Genomic DNA, 21,581 nt, shown 5'->3' on the forward strand with positions numbered 1-21,581 from the left:
AAGGATCCAATCTGTTCCTACAACTTTTTGTTCATTGAGTCAATGGCAGTTTCTTAAGCACAGCTTCTTCCCAGCCTTTTAAAGCAGCGTTTCGTTTTGATTGGCTGGAGTTGCTTGGCCTCATCTGCCCTAGTCTTTCATGTTGTTGGACAGCTGAGAAAATACTGTATTTCCAGAATACTATCATCATAATTGCCACCTGTCCTTTCTGTACCCATATGGAGTGATTTGTTTACACCTTTCCACATGAAATCTGGGAGCTGTCAGTACAGCTCACATTGATTACGCCTTGGGATTTACAAGGCTACAAATCTATCTACACGTTTGTAAAGCCGAGAGGCTTGGAGTAATGGCAGGCAAGTTGGTTGCCAGCAATGAGTGAATTTCTCACTCTGTATTTCTGGGAGTCCCCAGGGTTTCCCAAGGCCTCCGTGTAGCTACTCCAATGGGAGTATTCAAGGGGGGTCTCCAAATACCACTGCCATCTTTCCCACTCACATCTCCACGAAGGATGATGAGCTACTAAACTCTGAGTGCCTCCATCTCCTCCCTGGCCCCCCAACACACATTTGCATCAGAACTGTTGGTGTAGGGGAGGGGCCTGCGGGAAGGGCTGGGCAGACAGTGTGGTCCATATTCCCACTGGGATGAAAAAAATGTCTAAGAATAAACTGGCTATTGCCAACCTTAAAGTCCTAAGGCCATGAAATAGTACAACAATAAATTTCTAACACGTTTCCTCCATCTATTCTTTTATGTTTTGGAGGTTCTTCCAAGATGTGATTATGCAAAGGCAAAGCTAGGGGCGCACAGCAAGGAAGACACGTCTGGAATTCCCATTCTTGCCCACAGCACAACCTTTGCATCTCTTTGCACCATTGTGTCATTTGGAGGGTTCATTCTGCTCACACCCCACCCTTCACACATACACCTGCCATCCATGCTCTTCTTTAAATTACCCCATCAAGTTCCTTACAATCGTTTAGTAGACAATTTTCTTTGTTTTCACTTTGTTTAGAGAAGTTAATTGCTCCTATAGACAAACTTTCAAGGGTTGCTTACGGAAGAAAGATGAACTCCCTTTGTAAGGCACCGTACTGTGCTAGGAGCTTTACCTAGGTTATCTTATTTAATTGACCTCTAAAATATAAGGAGACAGGCATTGCTGTCTCTCTGCTGGAGAAGGGGAACCTGAGGGTCACAGAAGTTTAGAAGCACTAGCTGAGAACTCACCCTGTGCAGGCAGTGTGCCACGTATATTAGATGAAATACTCAGTGCTCACTTAGCAAATACGTGTTAAATGGATAAATTAATAAATGAACAAACTCTGTTAAACCTCACAATTACTCTCAAGATGAGTACTATCATCGCATCCATTTCACAACTAAGGAAACAGACTAGAGTTCAACTGGCTTACCCAGTCTCAACTGGGAGTAACGACAATTGGAGATGGGATTTGAATCCAGCCCTGTCTGGCAACAAAGCCAGGACTCTTTCCACTCTACCATACTGTCTTCAAAGGACATACTACAAACCAGGTCACTATAAACCATGTTCCTCTTTCTAAGCACAAATGTATGCCTTCTTATTAGTAGGTAACTTTCCCTCACAGCACAGTCAGAATTCACATCTGAGACAGGGAGTTAGGAAATCACAAAGCATGAAACTGATTGGGGGAATAAAAAAGAACATCATGAAACATTACCTAATTGTTTAGTAATGCTGTCATGCATTGTCCAAAATTGGCCTGGAACAGGAGTACAGCCAAGGAGAGAAGTATAAACAGATCTTACACTGAGATGAGCAATCGCCCATTCGCCGAGTGGAGACATTCAGAGCGAACCCTAGGACCTCCACGGGCCAGGCACTCATACTCAGGGAGAGACAGAGTGCTGAAGGTTGGGGCTGAGAGAACATTTACACAAGAATTCCAGCAGGGAAATAAAATGTACCGTATGTTTTTGTCTTTCAAAGCACGATTCCCTTTCCTGTTGTTGTTATTCTGAAATTAAAAACATTTGATTGGTGTGCCAGGCAGCAAAGGTTGCAGACACCTCAGGTCACCAACATCCCTCATGCCATGCCAGGAAGGCAACCAACACAGCTCTGACTTCACAAAATCACTGCTGGGCCTTGTGCTCAACACCAAATTAATGTATCATCATTACACAGGATGGCTTGCTTGGATGCTTTCAAAGTTTAAAAGGAAAAACCACAGGAACCAGAAACGATTACTTTAAATTAAGATTGTGTTTGTGGCTTTGCCTGCTGCCTCTGGTGAGTGCCTGTACATGACGTTGCCTAGGGGACCACTGGTTTTGCTCTCTGCTGTATCACACGAAGGTGCCATGAAGGAATAATACCCAAACCAAAGGCTTCCCTCTCCGCAAACACTGAAAACATAATACCCCTTCCAATGGATTCACTGCAGATACAGAAAGACGAAATGGCCACAATTTAAAAAAAAGACAGTGCACAAAAGTTTGAGCCTACAAAAGAGATGCTAAAGAGGTTATTATCTTCTTAAAAAATCAGAAGGGGGATTTTTCTTTGACTTTCATTATGATTTGCTCCAATATTCTGTCAAATAGTCATTTCCCTAAACGAATTTGAAACAGTTTCATTTCACCAAATTTCAACATTCAACTTTTCAAGAACTAGTTGCTGTTTGCCTATCAGGCCAACCAGCTAAATCCCTTCAGCATATTTCCTTCATGAAACATAATGCTTAGGGAACAGGTTGGGGGCGGGGTTTCTCTAGTGTCATCCCACTAACGTTTCCATTATTGTGAATCTATTATCAGTGTTTCACCCTTAGAAAAGACATGCCAATATCACGTGTTTGTCTCAAAAGTCGAGAGGGTGGGTCTTCCAGGACTCAATCATGAAAGGCTGAATTGTGTTCATTATCTTACACTTACCAGGCTGGGAAATGCACCAGTATATTTCAGGCATGTCACAAATGGGACAGACGAGGACCACAGAGGTTACGGGACTTGCCCAAGGCCACAGTTTGCAAATGGCAGAGTCTCCGCTCAAATCTGGGTCTGTGTTGACCCCAGGGGCCATCATTTTAACCATCACACAGCTCACCCTTGTCAGGAGGAGCCGAGGAGCAGGTTATTTTACAAAGTGGAAAATTGCTGAGAAAGCTGAGAGAGAGTCCAAAGAGGCAGAAACTTGACAACAGTGCCACATATAAACATGGCTTAAATGACTGCCAGTCATCAAAACAAAGAAATGCTCAACCAACTTACAACAACTTTCAGGCTTCCCTTCACATCGAAAGATTTGATCACCCAGTTGACAGACTTCTTGCACTTTAAGATCAAGATGAGATTTTTGACCACCTCAGGATCCTTTCGAGAAGGTCTTATGTCAATTATGATATCCACCTGGAAAGCACTGTGAGTGGAAAACAAAGGCAGAGTTAGGACCCAAATGCCAGAAAGTTGCAACTATCTTCCTTCTTCCAAGTCTTCATGTTTCCAGTGTCTGGCCAGTTGATTAAAAAGCTGGAGCCGATCCCAGGCAAATGACATGTGCAAAACAGATTGTTAGTGCACACACAACAAAACAGCCTTACATAACAATAGGAAAATATGCTGCTGATAATTAGCCACTCCAATTTTTCTCCTATTTGGGGGTGGGGGGTAGGGAGTGGGGAAGGTGGTTAATGCAGCCACTGTTTGAAATGGACTTGAACAAATCAGAAGAGTTTCCTTTTGAAGCAAAATTATTGCTTTTTCAACCTTCAACACCTTTAGTGCTTCCGTGTGTAACTTTCCATAATGCTATATGTTCAAAACCCTTCAAGGCCAGAAGTGGGTAGCAGTTTGATGAGTAGGGGGTAGCAGGGAGGAGGGAGGCATGGCAGTAAAAAAAAAAAAAAAAAAATAGGTAACTTCAGAATAAGAGGCAAAAGGCTGAAGAATTTCTTGACTTATATAAGGTTTGCTTAAGCCATTAACATTTACTACCGAATCCTATCTGCATTTACTTTCCCAAACTTCTGGATATACAGTTATTAAAATAAAGAAAACAGATGGTCAACCAAGTGATTACTGGAAAATTGATGAACACAACCCAAACTTTGAAGAATTCAGTATAAAAGAGAATTTTTATCAAACAATAACATCTCTGTCATTCCAAATTTAAAGGGAAGTCTTTCCATTGTGGTTTTACACACTTGTAAAGAATAAAATGAATGATATGAATGAAGCCTTAGGCTTAATATCGCAGCATATTTGCCAGATTGCTTCTATTCTCATTCCCTTTTAATTTTTCACAAAATTCTCCAAGTGGGACAGAATGGACTCTTACCAAAACTCAGCTGTAGTTGATTCATTTTTTAAAATCAAAATTTGATTAGAATTTTAACTTCAACATCCCTCTACAATATGACATTTTTAAGTCATTAGTCTACATGAAATGCAGGCTAAAGTGAAAGAGTTGATTTTTCCCTTTTTTATTTCTTTTTAAAAAATTCCCCATTCATTCTTGATAGGGAGGGTTAGATTCCCAGGCCTGACTCAGGAAGTTGAGGCGGGAGAGGAAGAAGGGAGAGGTAAGTTACCTCTAACGGCTGTTTGGTGTGTCACCATGAAGGGCCACCCCCAACACGCATGCACACAGCTTGGAAGTAAGCAGTTATGAGTGCAAAGGTGCTCTGATGACACTAGGAACAGGACTCTATAAACACAGAATATTATTCAAATAATAATTATGTTGATAGGACACATTTTGTAATTTTCTTGCCAGGAATAACCTCCTAGGAGATAATGATAGAGCAAGAATGACTGTGTCCTGAGAGGGGAGGTGGGTGGGAGAGGGCAATGGGTGGGAAAAAAGGACATATGTAATACTTTCAACATAAAGATTTATTAAAAAAATAAAACCATAAATTTTAAAAAAATATTTAAAAAAGAATGACTGTGTCCTATTCATTCGTACCAAGAAGTTCAGAATAGGCTTTAGGAACTCAACTGCAATAGAGAGGACCTAGAGACAGATGCAGAAAATAAGATGGACTGCTGGTGCCTTTCCTCCCTTCTTCAAGGCTTCTGTGAATCTCACCCTAAGCACGTGGCTCCCGCCCTCCTGCACAGGAAGGGCCGCCCCCTCGCACAGGAAGGGCTGCCCCCTTCCTGCCTCCAGTCAGGAAAGGTATTTATTTTCATCGGGTCTAGGTTCAGAACACACACTCACTCACCTGTAGGGGTTAGAGTTGGGGGTGATTAACTCAATGATATGCACTTCCTTGTCCCGGGGCTGCCTGGATATCACACACCCTTCTGCTGCTTTGGGCTGAAGGTACTCAGCCAGGTAATTGAGCGAGAGGAAATTCTTCCCTATGTTGCATGCAGGAGGGAACACTTGATCTGAAAGGAAAGAAGCACAGAACAACCTGTGGAACCACTGATCTCCATGGTAACCAGATTCAAAAGAAAGAAGGGCAGGGCACCAGAACCATAACTGCTGAGGAGGGGTCTTAGATCTCATCCCTGAGATGCCTCCCCTCTGGTGACCAGTGACCTCCTACTGATCTGACTCTAGTGGCCTCTTTTGGTCTAAATCCCCTCCTTTCCTGATCTCTGGGACACTTCTTGGTCCTCGTCCATTTCCTCTGACGTATCTCTCGGGCTCTTTCACCGGCTCCTCCGCCGCCCTCGTCCTTTACACACCGGTGGTCCTCAGTCCTAGGTGCACATCAGAATCCACCACCCCAGGGAGCCTGATCCAGAAGACCCAGGGGAGCCTAGAAGCTTTCTCTGTAAAAAGCTCCACAGTTGATCCTGACAGAACACCAAGGCTAAGAACCTCATTTCCTTCCTCCATCTTTTTGTCCCATATTCTTCCTGCATGACCTCAGTCACTGCCATAGCTCCAGATCATGGTGCCTTTTCTGAGCTGCAGACCTGTACTGTCATCTATCTACCAAGCACCTCCCACCTAAAAACCCACTGAGGATTTCAGTCAGCACACGCCACACTGCATCCAGTGAGCTATCCTAACCCCGGTAAACTCCTCCTTGGATATTTGTTACCTCAATTAATAGGAGACCCAGCTACCTAATTAACCTCTGGCCCACCATGCACAACAAATCACTCCCTCATGTTTATTCCTCGCAGCACTGTATACTCTCAAGACCGAAGGCAGGAGCTTGCGGAACGCAGTGAGGGCAGACTCTCATCCTTTCCCACAGTCTTGACCCAGATGACTGATGTTTCTATGGCGCTGCACAGTTTACCAGGTGCTCTCACAAACACCGTCTCACTGTGCGAGGGCTGCTCATCGCCCCCACCAGGGAAAGTGATGCAAGGACCCGGGTCTGAAGACACGCCCCCAGTGGCACACGCCGCTTGCACAGCACTGTGGTTGATGGGATTTCCATTCTGTGGTTTAAATGTTTAAACAGAACTTGAAACTGCTGGCATTGTGACAGCTAGGACCAGAGTCCAGGAAGTTCTAGGTGTAGCAAACCCCTTTCAGAAGGGGTAATTAATCAGAGCCATGGCACTTTAATGAAACACACTTCTGCCCTTTTCATTTAATGGACAGGATGCCAGGGTTCAAATTCACGTGCACGTCTCACCGAGGAGCAAGGAATCAGCCCAGGAGGCCACAACGTTGGGTTGATCATTCCCTCCCTCACCCCTGCCCAACGTGTGCTACCTCCCTCGTGCAGAAGTGCAAGCACACACTGTGGCAACAGGGCTCCGTGCACCATGGCACCCCCAGAGCCATCCCTAGAACAGAGGGGACCAGAGGAGCTCAGGAGGCTCCCGCCTGCAGCTCCTTCCCCGAGAGCGTTAGCTCTGCACTCTGCATTCTTCTCTGACGACCCCCTCAGAGAGAAGAGCCAGGGCTCCGCCAACTCAGGCTGCGGAGCAGCCTCCCACCACATCTGCGAGGGGTGTGCCAGATGAGCAGATGAGGAATGCACACCCTGCAGCTGCGGCCCTGCGGATGCCTCCCCCAGATCACAGGACGGAAAACGATACTGGGGTGGCAAGGCTGAAACTTCATTAAGAAGCGGAGGGTGTGTGGTTGGGCCAGGACAGGCCACTCTCAAACTCCAGGATTCTCCTAGGATTCCGGCCTCTACATTCCGTTCACAGGGGTAGCCGGTATAGGTTTCCTGAGTTAACAAACGGTGATGTGAGATTTGAAACATCACAAAGCATTCACCTACATTGTGACCCTCCTAAGCCACCAGGAAAGGTTGAATTGTTTAAAAGTTGCTGTTATTAAGGGCTCAGATGCCATTGCCACTAAGTTGAATATGCTAATCACTTTTTATTGTATATGCGTGCCTGCGTATGTGTGCATGTGTGAGAAAGAGAGAGAGAGTGTGTGTGTGTGTGTGTGTGTGTGTGTGTGTATTTTCCCCCCAAATGACCTTCTGCATGCCTGGCATCAAAACTTACACCAACTGCCAAGTAGAAAGGAAACCACAAAGGGGAATCCCCGTGGTAGAAACCTGGCATGTTTGGGGTGGGGGGAGGGGGCAGTCACATGCTTATTTGTATTTCAGGAAAGGGCTGACAAATGACTTTGAGACCTTGAATGATATACTCTGAGCCTGGGAGGTGGTGCAAACTCCAAATTTTCCTGCTGCAGAAACTGAGGCTCCAGTGGTAAACCAGAGAGCTGCTTGGAGCTTCACAATTAATGAGACCGGCTGGGATCAGCACCAGGAACTCTACAGCTTAGAGCAGTAGTTCTCAGACATTAGTGAGCCTCAGAACCACCTACAGTGCCCCTTCAAACACGGTGACCGGACCCACCCCCAGAGTTTCCGATTCAGGGGCCCAGGGTGGGCCCTGGAACTGATATTTCTAACCAGTTCCCAAGTGACAGGGATGCCGCTGGGGTGGGGCCCACACTTGGAGAACTACTGAGGCTAGAGCCAGAGGAGGCTGGGGTCCCTGGGTTGTAGGGTAGAGAAAGGTCAGTTTCTGGGAAGCTAGTTGAAGAGGCTTGCTCAGTGGACTCAAACCCATGGGGAGACACAACATCGCCTCGTGGTCCATTGACAGCCCTAACCCAGGACTCTCATTCCCTTTAGCTGTTCCTCTCCATGGTGTGGGCCAAAGACTTAGACCTAGCTGGTGGCTACAGTCAAATTTCAGGGGCTCCAAAGGTGTTACCAAGGAGTAAACCAGGTTTTCCTGGACTAGACACCGCGTCCTTCCCCAACCCAGTGTGTGGCCTTGGGAAGGCATTGAGTCCCTCACCCGACGAGCAGGGGAGGCTGGGCACGGGGCTTGGGCACAGTCAGGAGGACAGAGCCCAGCATTCTAAATGTTACTGTAACACGTTTTCTTATTCTAACGAATTCCAAGGGGGTCATCAACATTCTTTCGCGCTGCTAGAATGGTTTCAGAAATGCAGACCATTGGCCGGGGCTTAGAGCCATTGTGAGAAGACATGTTTTATCTTGTTCCAAACGGACCTGACTTCTAGTATGAGCTACCTGACTAGCATGACAGCTTAGCAACAAACTTCAACTTTTTAAACCCGAATCTCATCTCAAACTCCTCCTCTCTTTACTCTGCTGAATAAGCCTTTCCATCTAGGTGGCCCACTGTCATTTTCGGGTTCTGCTTATTCCGCTAAGACTTCACACACAGCATCAGGCAACACGCATTAGACTCAAGAGTCAGGAAACCTGGGTTTGAGTTCTGGCTTTGCCACGTGCTAGTCATGTGAATTTCAGCAAGTTAGCGTCACCCTCTGTAAAAGAGTGGAAATAATGGCCTCCTGGGATTCCTGGCGGGGTTGGGCAGGGTGGTGCATTCGAAAGCACCTGCCTCCGCACACAGCACACACTCCAACGTCAGTGCCCACCTTTCCTGCATCTGTCAAACAGCCCAGATCCAAAAAGGGTTGGGCACAGGCACGCAGTAACCCGTGGGAGCGGCCATGCTGTCTGCAGAGGAGGTGGTGGCTGCTGTAAATTCATCAGAAAGCAGATGGATGCTGAAGACCTGAAGTGCTGTTTTCACACAATCACCTGACTATAACAAGGGCCCTTTCACAAGAGTTGTTATTTCTAGTAATTTATGGGGGTTCCAAACATATTCCACTAGAAATAATAATGAAAAAAGTTATTAAAAATAATATGCTTCCAAAATTGAGTCACAGAATATTTATATCCCTCTGCACGGCAAGGAAATTAAAATGGGCGATCGCCTATCAAGGCTATACAGTTAGTTGCTTTCTCTAATAATTTACCCTTGCAGCAGGCCTTAGTATTAAAAATATATTCAGGCACTTTTCCTCTGCTGTTGTCCAAAATTTTACTGACATCTCAAGACCATAAACTGACATCAGCTTCAAATGTTTGCAAAATGATAGGTAAGAGGAAGCCCTAACTGCTGACCCATTCTGCCAACAACTCCTTCATACCCCCAGCGACACCTCCTTCCCCACACTCTCAGCTTCTTGCCCGCCACTCACTTTTTCTAATTCCTGTGTATGGCTGTCTTCTAAATCCTACACCACAACTCCCCGCCCCCTGCCCCCTGCCCCACTCCTCTCCCAACCAGGCTACTCCCCCATTTCTCTCTTGGCCATGTTAGCTCAGAACGAAAACGGGAAGGAGGGGACGTGGGGGGAACTGGCCCCAGGGATCCCTCGGGTCCCTGCCAGCTCCAACGTTCTGTAATGACACGATTCCTTACCCTAACCACCTGGTCTCAGGAAAGAAAACAATGGACTGCCGTAAATCAGCCCTCAACTGAAATCACATAAGTTTACCTTCCCCCACTTTAATATAAATGTTCCGTGCTATCTTGAGTTCGGTGAACGAAGTGACTGCTCCGTACTCCTTTCGGGCCCAGTTTAACAGATGTTCATTTCCATGTGGGAAGCTCCTTTCTTCTGTTTTTGCTGACAATGAGAAGTTTCTGGATGAAAACTGGACCACAGAACCCTCAGACACCTAGAGGAAAGAGAATTGCATATTGAACGTGGTGCAGTCACCTGGAGCGGAGTCATAATTAGAGAGCACTTACCAGACAACTAATGGGTATCTGTCAATCCCATCTCTTCCCTTGTTCCACAGGCAGATTATCGTTTCTCAGCAGCCCATTACAGAATAACCTCAAGGCTACTTCTCCCCGCTAATGAAAAAGCTACCGAGGACACAGGATGCCCCTTAACATTTTAAAAGAACTTTGTGGTGAGTTTCTGCAGTCTGTATCATATGAGTTATCATGGCTATTTTCCAGATATCTAAATTGAAGACCCATCATTCAAAGTGTTTCAAGTCAAGTCTTGGTGAGTGTTGTGATGGGCTTGGAATGAATGGGCTTCAGGATCAGGGCAAGCAATCCCCAAGTCCTGCTAGCAAGGGAACTTGACTTCCAAGTCTTCCCCTGCTGCAGTATCACCGCCACAGGGACACGGCAAGAGTCCCTCTGGTGTACGTTCTCCTGAGCACAGAGATACAAAGAATGGCCAGAGTGCCAGTCTTCTACCACCATACACTACTTTCTGGCAGTGAGATGAATGTGCACTCAGTTTATTTTTTAAGACCCCCAAAGTCCCACAGATAATAAAGTCAAGAGGCTGTTAGACTCAGCCTAATAAAACTTTTGTGATGATTTATGCAAGTCCCACACTCTTGCTGAATGTATTGAAACCACCACTGACCTAGCAAATGATGGTTCATCCACAACTGAGAAGCCCTGTCTTGGTGGGCACTGAGGGATCCGTAATTTGAAAAACAGTCATAGGTCAGGCCCAGTGTGGGCACCTCAAAGCTTCCTCTACACCAGGGCTTCTTAACCAGAGGGGATTTGTCTCCCAGGGGAAAAATGTCTGTAAACACTTTTGATTGTCACAACTGGGAGAGAGGAGCTACTGGCAACTAGCACATGGAGACCAGGGGTGCCGCTAAACATCCTGCAGTGACACACAGGGCAGCTCCCACAATAAAGAATCATCCAAATGTCCACAGTCTGTGACTGAGAAATCCTGGTCTATACTTCAGACTGTCTGAATGTTACTACCACTCCAACATCTCCTGGATCCCCAAATTGACAGCCTTTCCTTTATTTAAGGTACTTAATCAAGAACAAGAGAACCTTTCTGGTTTGTATTGGCTTGGGAGGACCAGAACTAATTAATAACCTGACCATAAACTATGACCACTAACAGTAGTTATCATTTGTTGAACAACTACTATGTATTAAGCTCCACATAGTGCTATCAAGTGTGGTAAGGACATTTGCTAAATGTCCCAATGCCAGTTATAAATAAAACCAGTGGGTACCGCTCAGCATACGCCTTGTTTTGACATCGCCTGCATAAAAAAAAAACACACAAAAAAAAACACCCTGAGCCTGGCCAGCGTGGCTCAGTGGTTGAACGTCGACCTATGAACCAGGAGGTCATGGTTCGATTCCCAGTCAAGGTACATGCCTGGGTTGTGGGCTCAATCCCCAGTGCGGGGGGTGCAAAAGGCAGCCAACCAGTGATTCTCTCTCATCTTTGAAGTTTCTATCTCTCTTCCTCTCTGTAATCAATAAAAGTACACATTATAAAAAAAAATAAAAAGAAGAAGAAAACCTCCGAGCCATTTACCTGCCAAACAATTGCCAGGCCAACCTATATATAAATCATCTGAGGCTCAGCTACTTATCAACACGAAATTTCAAACAATGGAGAAGTCGGAGAAACCAAGATGGCGGCATAGGTAGGCACCTAAACTGCTGCCTCGCACAACAATTTCAAAACTACAACTAAACGGACACCATCCAGAACCACAGGAAAGCTGGCTGAGTGAAAATAATACAACTAGAAGGAAAGAGAAAAGCTCACAGAGAATTGGAGGTACGGCAAAGGGTCTTTGTGCGCGCAGAGAGGAAGGGCGGCTGAGAGCCTGGCTGACTTTCTCTGGCGGAAGGGGGAAGGAAGCCCCCGACGCACTGAACCCCGGTTCTGACTGCACTGAACCCCAGTTCCAGGCAAGCCCCTGGGGACCCACGCTCTTAAGGGGGGAGTCTGGACTCTTGGGCGGAGACTCAGGAGCTGGGAAAGGCAGAAGTCTAAAGGCGTGCGAGTGCCAGCGCGCATAAAGGCTGCGGAGGTTGCCACAGGCTTTCCCTAGTGGAAGGGAGTCGGAGGCTCCTGACTGCACTGAACCCCAGTTCTGACTGCACTGAACCCCGGTTCCAGGCGAGCCCCTGGGGACCCACGCTCTTGTGGGGGGAATCTGGACTCTCGGGCGGAGACTCGGGAGCCGGGAAGGCAGAGGTCTGAAGGCGTGCACGTGCACGCAAGGGCAAGGCTGCTGGGAAGCCAAGACTAAGACTCCACCCCTCCATCCAAGCTGAGCACAGAGGCTATTGCAATTTGGCAAGTCTAATCCTATAAGGCTGTCTCCAGCACCGAACTTCTCCCAGCATAGACACAGCTGATCCTTACAGCCAACTGGCCTGGAGGTCAATTCTTCCCAGTGATACCAAAAACAATAAAGACTTAATTACAACAAGGCTGTACACACAGTCCACAAAGGGGTGCACCAAGAGTGTCTACCTCAGGTTAACTGGGGAGGCAGACCCACTGGGCCATATTGGAAACCTAGCACACAAATCTACCTTACCAACTCAGGGAAGCAGTGAAAATGCGGCGTCAAAGAATCAGATCACAAACGAAAGAAATGGAGGAAAACGAACGACTGGATATAGAATTCAAAACCACGGTTATAAGGCTTTTTAAGAATATCCTAGAAAAGGCCGATAAATATAACGAGACCCTCGAAGATATGAAAAAGGACCAACTAGAAATTAAACATACACTGACTGAAATAAAAAATATTATACAGAGACCCAAAAACAGACAAGAGGAACACAAAAATCAAGTCAAAGAATTGAATTACAAAGAAGCAAAAAACACTCAACCGAAAAAGCAAAAAGCAAAAAAAAAAAAATCCAAAAAGTTGAAGATAGTGTAAGAAGACTCTGGGACAACTTCAAGCGTACCAACATCAGAATTATGGGGGTGCCAGAAGAAGAGAGAGAGCAAGATACTGAAAACCTATTTGAAGAAATAATGACCGAAAACTTCCCCCACCTGGTGAAAGAAATAGACTTACAAGTCCAGGAAGCGCACAGAACCCCAAACAAAAGGAATCCAAAGAGGACCACACCAAGACACATCATAATTAAAATGCCAAGAGCAAAAGACAAAGAGAGAATATTAAAAGCAGCAAGAGAAAAACAGTTAGTTACCTACAAGGGAGCACCCATACGACTGTCAGCTGACTTCTCAACAGAAACTATGCAGGCCAGACGGGAGTGGCAAGAAATTTTCAATGTGATGAATAGCAAGAACCTACAACCAAGATTACTCTACCCAGCAAAGCTATCATTCAGAATTGAAGGGCAGATAAAGAGCTTCACAGATAAGAAAAAGCTAAAGGAGTTCATCACCACCAAACCAGTATTATATGAAATGCTGAAAGGTATTCTTAAAGAAGAGGAAGAAGAAAAAAGTAAAGAGAAAAATTATGAACAACAAATACATATCTATCAACAAGTGAACCTAAAAATCAAGTGAATTAAAAACCTGAGGAACAGAATAATCTGGTGAATATAATAGAATCAGGGGCACAGAAAGGGAGTGGACTGATAATTCTCAGGGGGAAAGGGGTATGGGGGGTTCATGAAGAGAATGGACAAAAATCATACACCTATGGATGAGGACAGTGGGGGGGAGGTAAGGGCAGAAGGTGGGGTGGGAACTGGGTGGAGGGGAGCTATGGCGGGATAAAGGAGAAATAATTGTAATAATCTGAATAAAGATTTATTTAAAAAAAAAGAAATTTCAAACAATGTTTATCTGGTTTTCTGACTTAAGCTCTGCAGTAAAATCTTCTTTACACTGAAAAGCACTTGTGTTAAAAAATCATTTTTATGCAGCCTGTCACCGAAACAATCCACAACAGTCCAGAGGCCTTTGTCCACTGCCAGCACAGTGCTAAATGTTTAGGCAAGCATCCCTGGATGTTCTGTTCCTTTTGTTCTCATTCATGTTATGGCCATAAAATAAATCCCCTGGGTTTTAAATACGTTATACACAGAGTGCATTTCTTCAAAGTGGAAGGTGGGATACGTCACCCTGGAACATTCCGGAGGCAAGAATGTGAACAGCGTCAGTAAGAGAAGAACTAGGGAGCAGCTTCGGAATGTATCCTTAAGTAACTGAAGAGTGATAGCGTGGGGTAGCCAGGAACTCCTGGCCAATCCCTCCAGGCACCATCTGTCCTGCTCTAGTCTGCCTTCTCCTGGGCCAGCAGCAACAAGGATCCTACCTTCAGGGCTGAGGGATTTGGAAAAGGAGTTACTGCCACTCCTCAGGCACATTCCAGTAAGAAAGCAAAGCTGCCAGGAGCAGTGAAGTGTCCCTGACTGTAGGTCAGTGGAAATTTTTTGTGAGGCAAGGGGTTAGTCAGCAGTCCCACTGACCACTAGTTTGAGCTCTGAAAAGGCCTCTCCCAACCCCCAGCGAGTTTTAGAAGACATTGTCATTCCCACCTGATCCTCAGGGAGACCTACAAGGTGATTTCCCTGGCAGAGAGGCGGGAATCTCAGAGAAGCTGACACTCATCAAGGTCAGAAGACAGCACCAGGGTGAGCTCAGAACAGGAGATTGACTCCTGGTCACAGATGGCTTCTGCTTGAGCCCTTCCAGAAAGAAGACCTTGCTAGCTCCCAAGGCAGAAGATTTCTGTTCTTACTTTCTGTCTGTAACATGTGCCTTCCATCCACTGAGCTGTGTCTTCCAGACCAAAAAATGTCTTCCTCTTTGCTCCATGAGACAAGCCTTCAAATGTTTGAAGATGTCACTCAACCCTGATCACCACTTCACTTCTTTGGGGCACTGTAGCTAGTCCCCAGACACCATGGCCGGCAGGTCTCCACCAGCAGTCTGAAATGTGGTGCCTGGGACAAGACTCGGGGGGTTGGGGTGTGGTCTGACAAATGTACTGTGATGGTTAATTTTACATGTCAATTTGACTGGGCCATAGGGTGCCCAGATATTCGGTCAAACACTCTTCTGAGCATTCCTGTGAGGGTGTTTTGGGATGAGATTAACATTTAAACTGGCAAGTAAGTAAAACAGATAACCCTTATCCTAATGTGTGTGGGCCTCATCCAATCACATCAAGGCCTGAACAGAACAAAAGGCTGGCCCTTCCCCCAGTAAGAGAATTCCCCTGCCCAGCAGCTCTTCCTGTCCTACAGCAGCTTGCTGGCCCTAGACCTCAAACTGGAACCTCAGCTCTGCAGATTTTGGACTTGCTGGCCAATTCCTGACATAAATCTTTCTATATAATGGGGACACTGCATAAGGCCCATGATTGCATCAGGCTCAACATCACATTAGCTTTTATATCAGCTGAACCCTGCTATTATCACATGTTCATTATTTTATGCTTTAAATATACACCCAACAAATATTTATTGAGTGCCCACCTACTCTGTGCCAGGCGCTGTTCTAGGTGTTGGGGATATAACAGAGAAGGCGAAAGACAAAGACTCCCGCTCCTTGTGGAGCTCCCAGTCCAGTAAGGAAGCCAGAGGAACAAAATGAGTACAATATTTAACCATCAGTGCTACGGCTAAATAAACTGAGGACTAGGAGAGGGCACTCCACTTTCAAAGGCTGTGCTGGGGGAAGTCTAACTGAGGAAGAGAGGCAATCCACTTTCAAAGGCTGTGCTGGGGGAAGTCTAACTGAGGAAGAGGAGAGGCACTCTACTTTCAAAGGCTGTGCTGGGGGAAGTCTAACTGAGAAAGTCCCTGACAGTCAGAGACCTGAAGGAAATAAAAGAGCAAACCATGAAGCCCTGAGCAGTGTGTCTCAGTGGGCTGAGCATCATCCCTTGCACCAAAAGGCCACCAGCTTGATTCCCGATTGGGCCACGTGTCCGGGTTGCAGGTGCTCCCCCAACTGATCAACGTTTCTCTCTCTCCCTCTCTAAAATCAATAAAAACACAGTTAATCGAAAAAAAAAAAAAGAGAGAGAGAAAATACTATTTGAAGAAAGAAAGAAAGCAATCCACGCTGATGTCAAGGGAAGAGCTCTCATGATCAAGACAGCAGCAAGTGTAAAGGTTTGGCGCGGGGAGGGAAGAGCAAGGAGGCCAGAGGGGCTGCGGCTCAGGCGCGAGGAGGAGACGGGCAGGAGGAAAGGTCAGAGAGCTCAAAGAGGACACCAGCGCGCCCAGCTGGACCTGGCAGACCCTTGTTAAGGACTGGGGGATGTAGTGCAGGTGCAATGGGCCACCACTGAGCGTTCATCAAAACACTTAACAAATGTTTTAACAAGATCCCTCTGGCTGCCATGTCCAGGCTACACTGGAGAGAGACAAGGAGCAGGAAAGCAGTGGCAGACTCCTGGAATCCACCAGGGAGAAAGAGTGGCAGCTCACACCATGGAGGTGGTGGTGGTGATGATGTACCTAAATCCTTAGGTCTTTATTAGATCAAGCCTCTTCACGTCCTCCCCTTACACTATTAATTCCTTTAACATAAAAACAAAGACCTCTATTTATTCTTTAAATCCATATTTCAAGCCCTTAGAGACCCCATAAAAATCCTTATTTTGCTAGCTGTCAATTTCTCTAAATTTTACACGTGTACCTTCTACACGTTCATCTACATCCCTGAGGAGCTGAACAAAACAGGCTCAGTTCTATGACTTACCCTCCTCCCACACTGACCCACGCATATTAAACAGCACTTGATGGGGTCCCATGTTATTCGCCAACTACGGGGTGACCCCACACACTGTCCTCCTCTTGTCTGTGAAAGAAGCATGCTAGAATCTGTCAAGAGCCCTACTGAGTGAAATAAAGACACGCTATGTCAATGCCATTACTCTTCCAGTCAAAGCTCTAGTCCTGCCTCATCTTCATGGTACCCTTATTAGATTCTGGCTTAGGTTAGCGTTAAGAACACAGTTGTAAAGAAATTAGCAAAAAACAGAGAGGGAAAATATTTTTCTAATATGAGGAAGGGTTATAATCGCCATTGCAAGGAAAAGAACTACATGAGAGAATACGAAACCGTTTAAAAATGTTAAGAGCAAGAATTTCCAGGGCTGTTTATTCTGTCCATCATCCTCTACCTTATTTGTAGGTCCTTGCTATGCTACTACCTCATTTCTGGCCCTGACATCTCAACCAACTGTTACAGTAACCTCCTACTCGCCAAGCTGCCAGCTCTGTCTCCTTCCATCCCTCCTCCACACTGTCAGCTGGCAGACCTCTCCAAAAGTAAACTCAGGATGATGCAGGAGTGCACCTCAGCATCTTAACGGGTACATGACCAGAGAGGGACTCTGCCCACCTTGCTTCCCACCACTCACCCACGTACTCAGGACTTGCAGGTGGAGTCACTCGCGGTGCCAGAACAGATCATGCTGTTTCAGGCTCCCAGGTCTTTTTACAGCCTGCTCCCTGCCTGGACCACTCTCCCCCGCCCTGCACGCCTGGTAACAGCTCCTGGTCCTCCCACAGCTATCACCTTCTCTGTGAAACCACCCAGGCTCCCTTTCTCTCCTCAGGACGGAGCCACCCACTGTGCCTTGCACACACCTCACATGAACTGCACTATTTATCAGCAAACCTGCCGCCCTCAATTGACAAAGAACACCTCGAGGGCCAAGGAAGCACCCGTTCATTCTGAATTTCCTGGGCCTGGCACACTGCTTGGCACAAAGCAGGGCTCAATAATTTCTTGTTGAATGAAAGCTCAATGCTGTTCCAGGAAAGATTATGCCAAAACTTCTTCATCCCGTAACCCTTACTTCCCTCGCTGCCCAGGAAATGATCATTCATTCAGGGTCTAAAGCTACTACATGATTTGATTTTTCACCCAATAACTCCCCCTAAAAACCAATTATTAAATCATTCAGTAGTTCCTTATCTTCCCCCAGAACCCACTGAACTTTCCTCCTGCTTGCTAATTAAAACCGAATCCTCCGACATTCCCTGACATGACAAACGTCTTCCTGTGGGACTGAAGAGAGCACTGAGCTCCAAGAATCCTGATTCTTAGCAAGCATCTGTGGAAGGGGCAAGCGTGAGGCGAGGCCCTGTCCAACTAATCCCAGGCTGCTGAGATCCACACCGAGCCACCTCCCCTCCTGAACACTTCCTACTTAAACCGCACGACATTCACATTTTAAATTCTAGTTATGCTACCAGAGTTTTTTAGAGAGCAGCACATTACTCTATCTGCCAGTGCTGGAAGTTTTATTGCAAGAACTTACGGCTAGGCAATGAGAGCCAAGTTTATTATTTTTTCTGGATCAGATTCAACAACCTCATCCAAAAGAACAAGAAAAAAGCAAAAGGAAAGAAAAAAAGCCAAATAGGCAACCGGCCTTTTTGTTTCCACACCTGTATTTAAGCTTTAACTCTTAAAGTCCTAAGCGGATGCACTGGAGCCTCAAGAGAAAGCTGCCAAGCTGAGGGCAGGGAACAAATCCTGGCTCGTGGGTGCAGTCACCACTTTCCTGGAACTGAGGTTCTTGGTTTTAGCACTTATCTCAGCACGTCAGCTGACTCAGAGGCCTGGCACTTGCATCCGTGTCTCTCTCTCTCTCTCTCTCTCTCTGAGCTCCCCTCACATTGTTTTTCTCGTCAGTGAGGACAGTGCCATACTCTAAGGCCTCACTTAGTCCTATCCCTCTCTTCCCTCTTTCTTGACCCGACCCCTAAAGGAATGTACCCCCAGGAAAAGTCCTGATGAGAATACAGGCCATGCTGGCCAGTGTGGCTCAGTGGTTGAGCATCAACCTATGAACCAGGAGGTCACGGTTTGATTCCCAGTCAGGGCACATGCCCAGGTTGTGGGCTGGATCCCCAGTGCGGGACATGCAGGAGGCAGCCAATCAATGATTCTCTCTCATCATTGATGTTTCTATCTCTTCCTTCTTCTCTGAAATCAATGAAAATATTAAAAATAAAACAACCAAAAAAAACCCAAAGAAAATATGTACAGGTCACACTAGATCATGGGTGGTAATTAAGTCTGATCTAAAAGTTTCACCTCACTTCCTTTAAGTTCACTCACATGTTACCTTCTCAATAGGGTCTATTTAAAATGACAATCCCACCACCCAGCAGCCCCTACTCTAGCAATCTTGATGCCTCCCAAACCTGCTTTACATGTTCTAATTCCTATGGTATGGTCTAGCATGGTCACCTTCCCAACTACCATATAATTTTCTTATGTATATGCTTATTACCCATTGCCTCCCACCACATGTGAGCTCCTTCAAAGGCTGGGGTCTTAATCTGCTCTGCTCATGTCCCAGGCACCTAGAACAGTGCTGTGTACAGCAAAGACACTCAATAAGTATTTGTCTAATGAGTGAATAAATCTTAAGGTCAAATTAACTGGCAGTGCCTGCCTAATGTTCTTGCTGAGCAGGATCTGGAGGTTCTAGTCGGGAGTAGTGGAGAAACGAGAATGGGTGCCTGTGTCTGTCGCTGCTTTGCAGCTATCCAATGTAGCAGTCACGAGCTGTGGGCCCCCACTCAGCACTGGAAATGTTGCCAGTTAAACTGACCTGTGCTGTAAATGTAAAATACTTACCAGACTTCGTAGTGTCTTATAGTTAAAAAAATAGGGGGGGGGGATCTCTACTTTTTTATTGATTACATGTTAAATATTATTCTGGATATATTGGTCAAATAACACATGCTATTATAAGTAATTTCACTTGTTTCCTTTACTTTTTAAATTCACTAATAGAAGATTTTAAATCATCTGTGTGGTTTCTATTGGACAGCACTGCTCTAGAGCCTCCAGTATGTCCCTACGGAAGGATGACATCCATCCATCCATCCATCCATCTGCTCTTTGGTCTCGTCTCAGAATATAAATCAATGTCAAGAAGACATTTCAAGCCCAGTGCTTCCCAAAGTGTGATCCTTGGACCAGGACATCACAGACAGAAGTATGTTAAAACGTAGATTTTAGGTGAAGTAGGAATGTGGGGTCCAGAAAACTGCATTATAATCTTCATGTACCTCCCCCCGAGATACCAATGCACACTTCAGGGTCACTGCTCTCTAGGCCATAGATAGGAATATTATTTAAACTCCAAATAATCTTTGCAAACCATGCAGGATTACTTGAAAACAGGCAAGAATATTTTCCCCTTGCATTGGAGGGTAGGGGGTGGGGGGGAGGGAGAAGGGGGAGAGTAAAGCCAAGTCATGAATGGAGTCATCTTCTTGCACATCTAAAAAGAAAGAAATGAGCCTTGTGAAATAAGAGGAGCCATGACTCCCCAATGATACTGAAAAACCTGCTGAGATCTCAGAGGAAAACCTGTTCCAGGAATCCATCTCTTGAGAGAGAGAGAGAGAGAGAGAGAGAGAGAGAGAGAGAGAGAGAGAGAGAGAGCGCGCGCGCTCAGCTGTGGTCCATTTAGAGCTTCAGTTATCAGTTGGGTAAGTGCCTGCTATTCAGGTTACAGCTCCATGGGGCTGCTCGAACTCACATACCCAACTTCTCACCTTTACCTGACAGACATTGGTGAAAGTTCAGCACTTGCACAATAAGAACTAGCTCCTCTCCCTCCTTTGTCCTGCCCTACAGTTGACTTCTACCATTCCTATTCCTTTTTCCTGACTTCTGCATATAGACAAATCTCGTTTTTGATACTAAGAATAATATTTATTGCAGTGTCCTCTTTATTAGTAAACATGAGTAAAATTTATTTTTTAATGTTTTAATTTATTTTTATTTGTTAATTACAGTTGACTTTCAATATTATTTTATATTAATTTCAGGTATACAGTATAGTGGTCAGACATTCATATAATTTACAAAATGACCCCCCATAAGTCTAGTACCCAAATGGCACCATACATAGTTACTACATTATTGACTATATTCCCTCTGCTGTATTTTATACCCCTTAGACAAGTCCCTTCTTGGAGTTGTCTGCTTAGGAAAATAGAGCAAAACAAGGAAAACAAATGAGGCAAGGAAAAACACTGACATTTCAGAAGCACCTGCCATGCCAAGTATTTGCTAGTTCAATTCTAGGGGGAAAAGACAAATGGTGAAGTAGAACAGGCATTTCTCCAGAATTCAGGTCTATGTATAAGTAGGATCTATGCAGGCTGCTCCTAGAACGCCTAACAGTGCCCACATAGAAAGACACTAAGGAGATGACGTTTTGATGTATTTTGTGCACAAAGTCCGGCAAAAACAAACTTACATCTAGTACTGGAACAGTGTTGAAACCTTTACCTCCCAAATGAGGACTGAACCCTACATCCTGAGAGGCAGTCACACGTTCTCCCCACCCAATTTCTGGGACGGCTGTGCTTGCCTATTTCCTCCAAAGCCGTGTGATGGGAGACGTAATCTGAAACATGTCTTCTATTAACCGTATATCATGACTCAATTTTTTTTTAAGTTTGTTTTAAAGAAATAATAACTTCCATGGCCAGAAACCTACAGTCATAATTTGCAAAGCTACATATTCATGAGCCATGTCCAATGGTACCTGCCAATGGTGCATTCAGAACAC

The 21,581-nt window shown here is 45.6% G+C and overlaps 1 protein-coding gene across 1 annotated transcript in view; it reads right to left on the bottom strand.

Annotated features, from left to right (window-relative positions):
- TGFBR3 (transforming growth factor beta receptor 3) overlaps nucleotides 1-21,581 on the bottom strand; it is a 211,997-nt gene that overhangs the window by 39,113 nt on the left and 151,303 nt on the right. Inside the window, exons 5-7 of the mRNA XM_080654990.1 lie at nucleotides 9,767-9,950; nucleotides 5,214-5,382; nucleotides 3,259-3,406 (exon numbers count right to left, since the gene is read on the bottom strand). Coding sequence (XP_080511116.1) covers nucleotides 3,259-3,406; nucleotides 5,214-5,382; nucleotides 9,767-9,950 — 501 coding nt within the window. The remainder of the gene's footprint in view (nucleotides 1-3,258; nucleotides 3,407-5,213; nucleotides 5,383-9,766; nucleotides 9,951-21,581) is intronic.

The sequence above is a fragment of the Plecotus auritus genome (assembly GCF_963455305.1).
Source record: "Plecotus auritus genome assembly, chromosome: 2".
In the NCBI taxonomy this organism is placed as follows: domain Eukaryota; kingdom Metazoa; phylum Chordata; class Mammalia; order Chiroptera; family Vespertilionidae; genus Plecotus; species Plecotus auritus.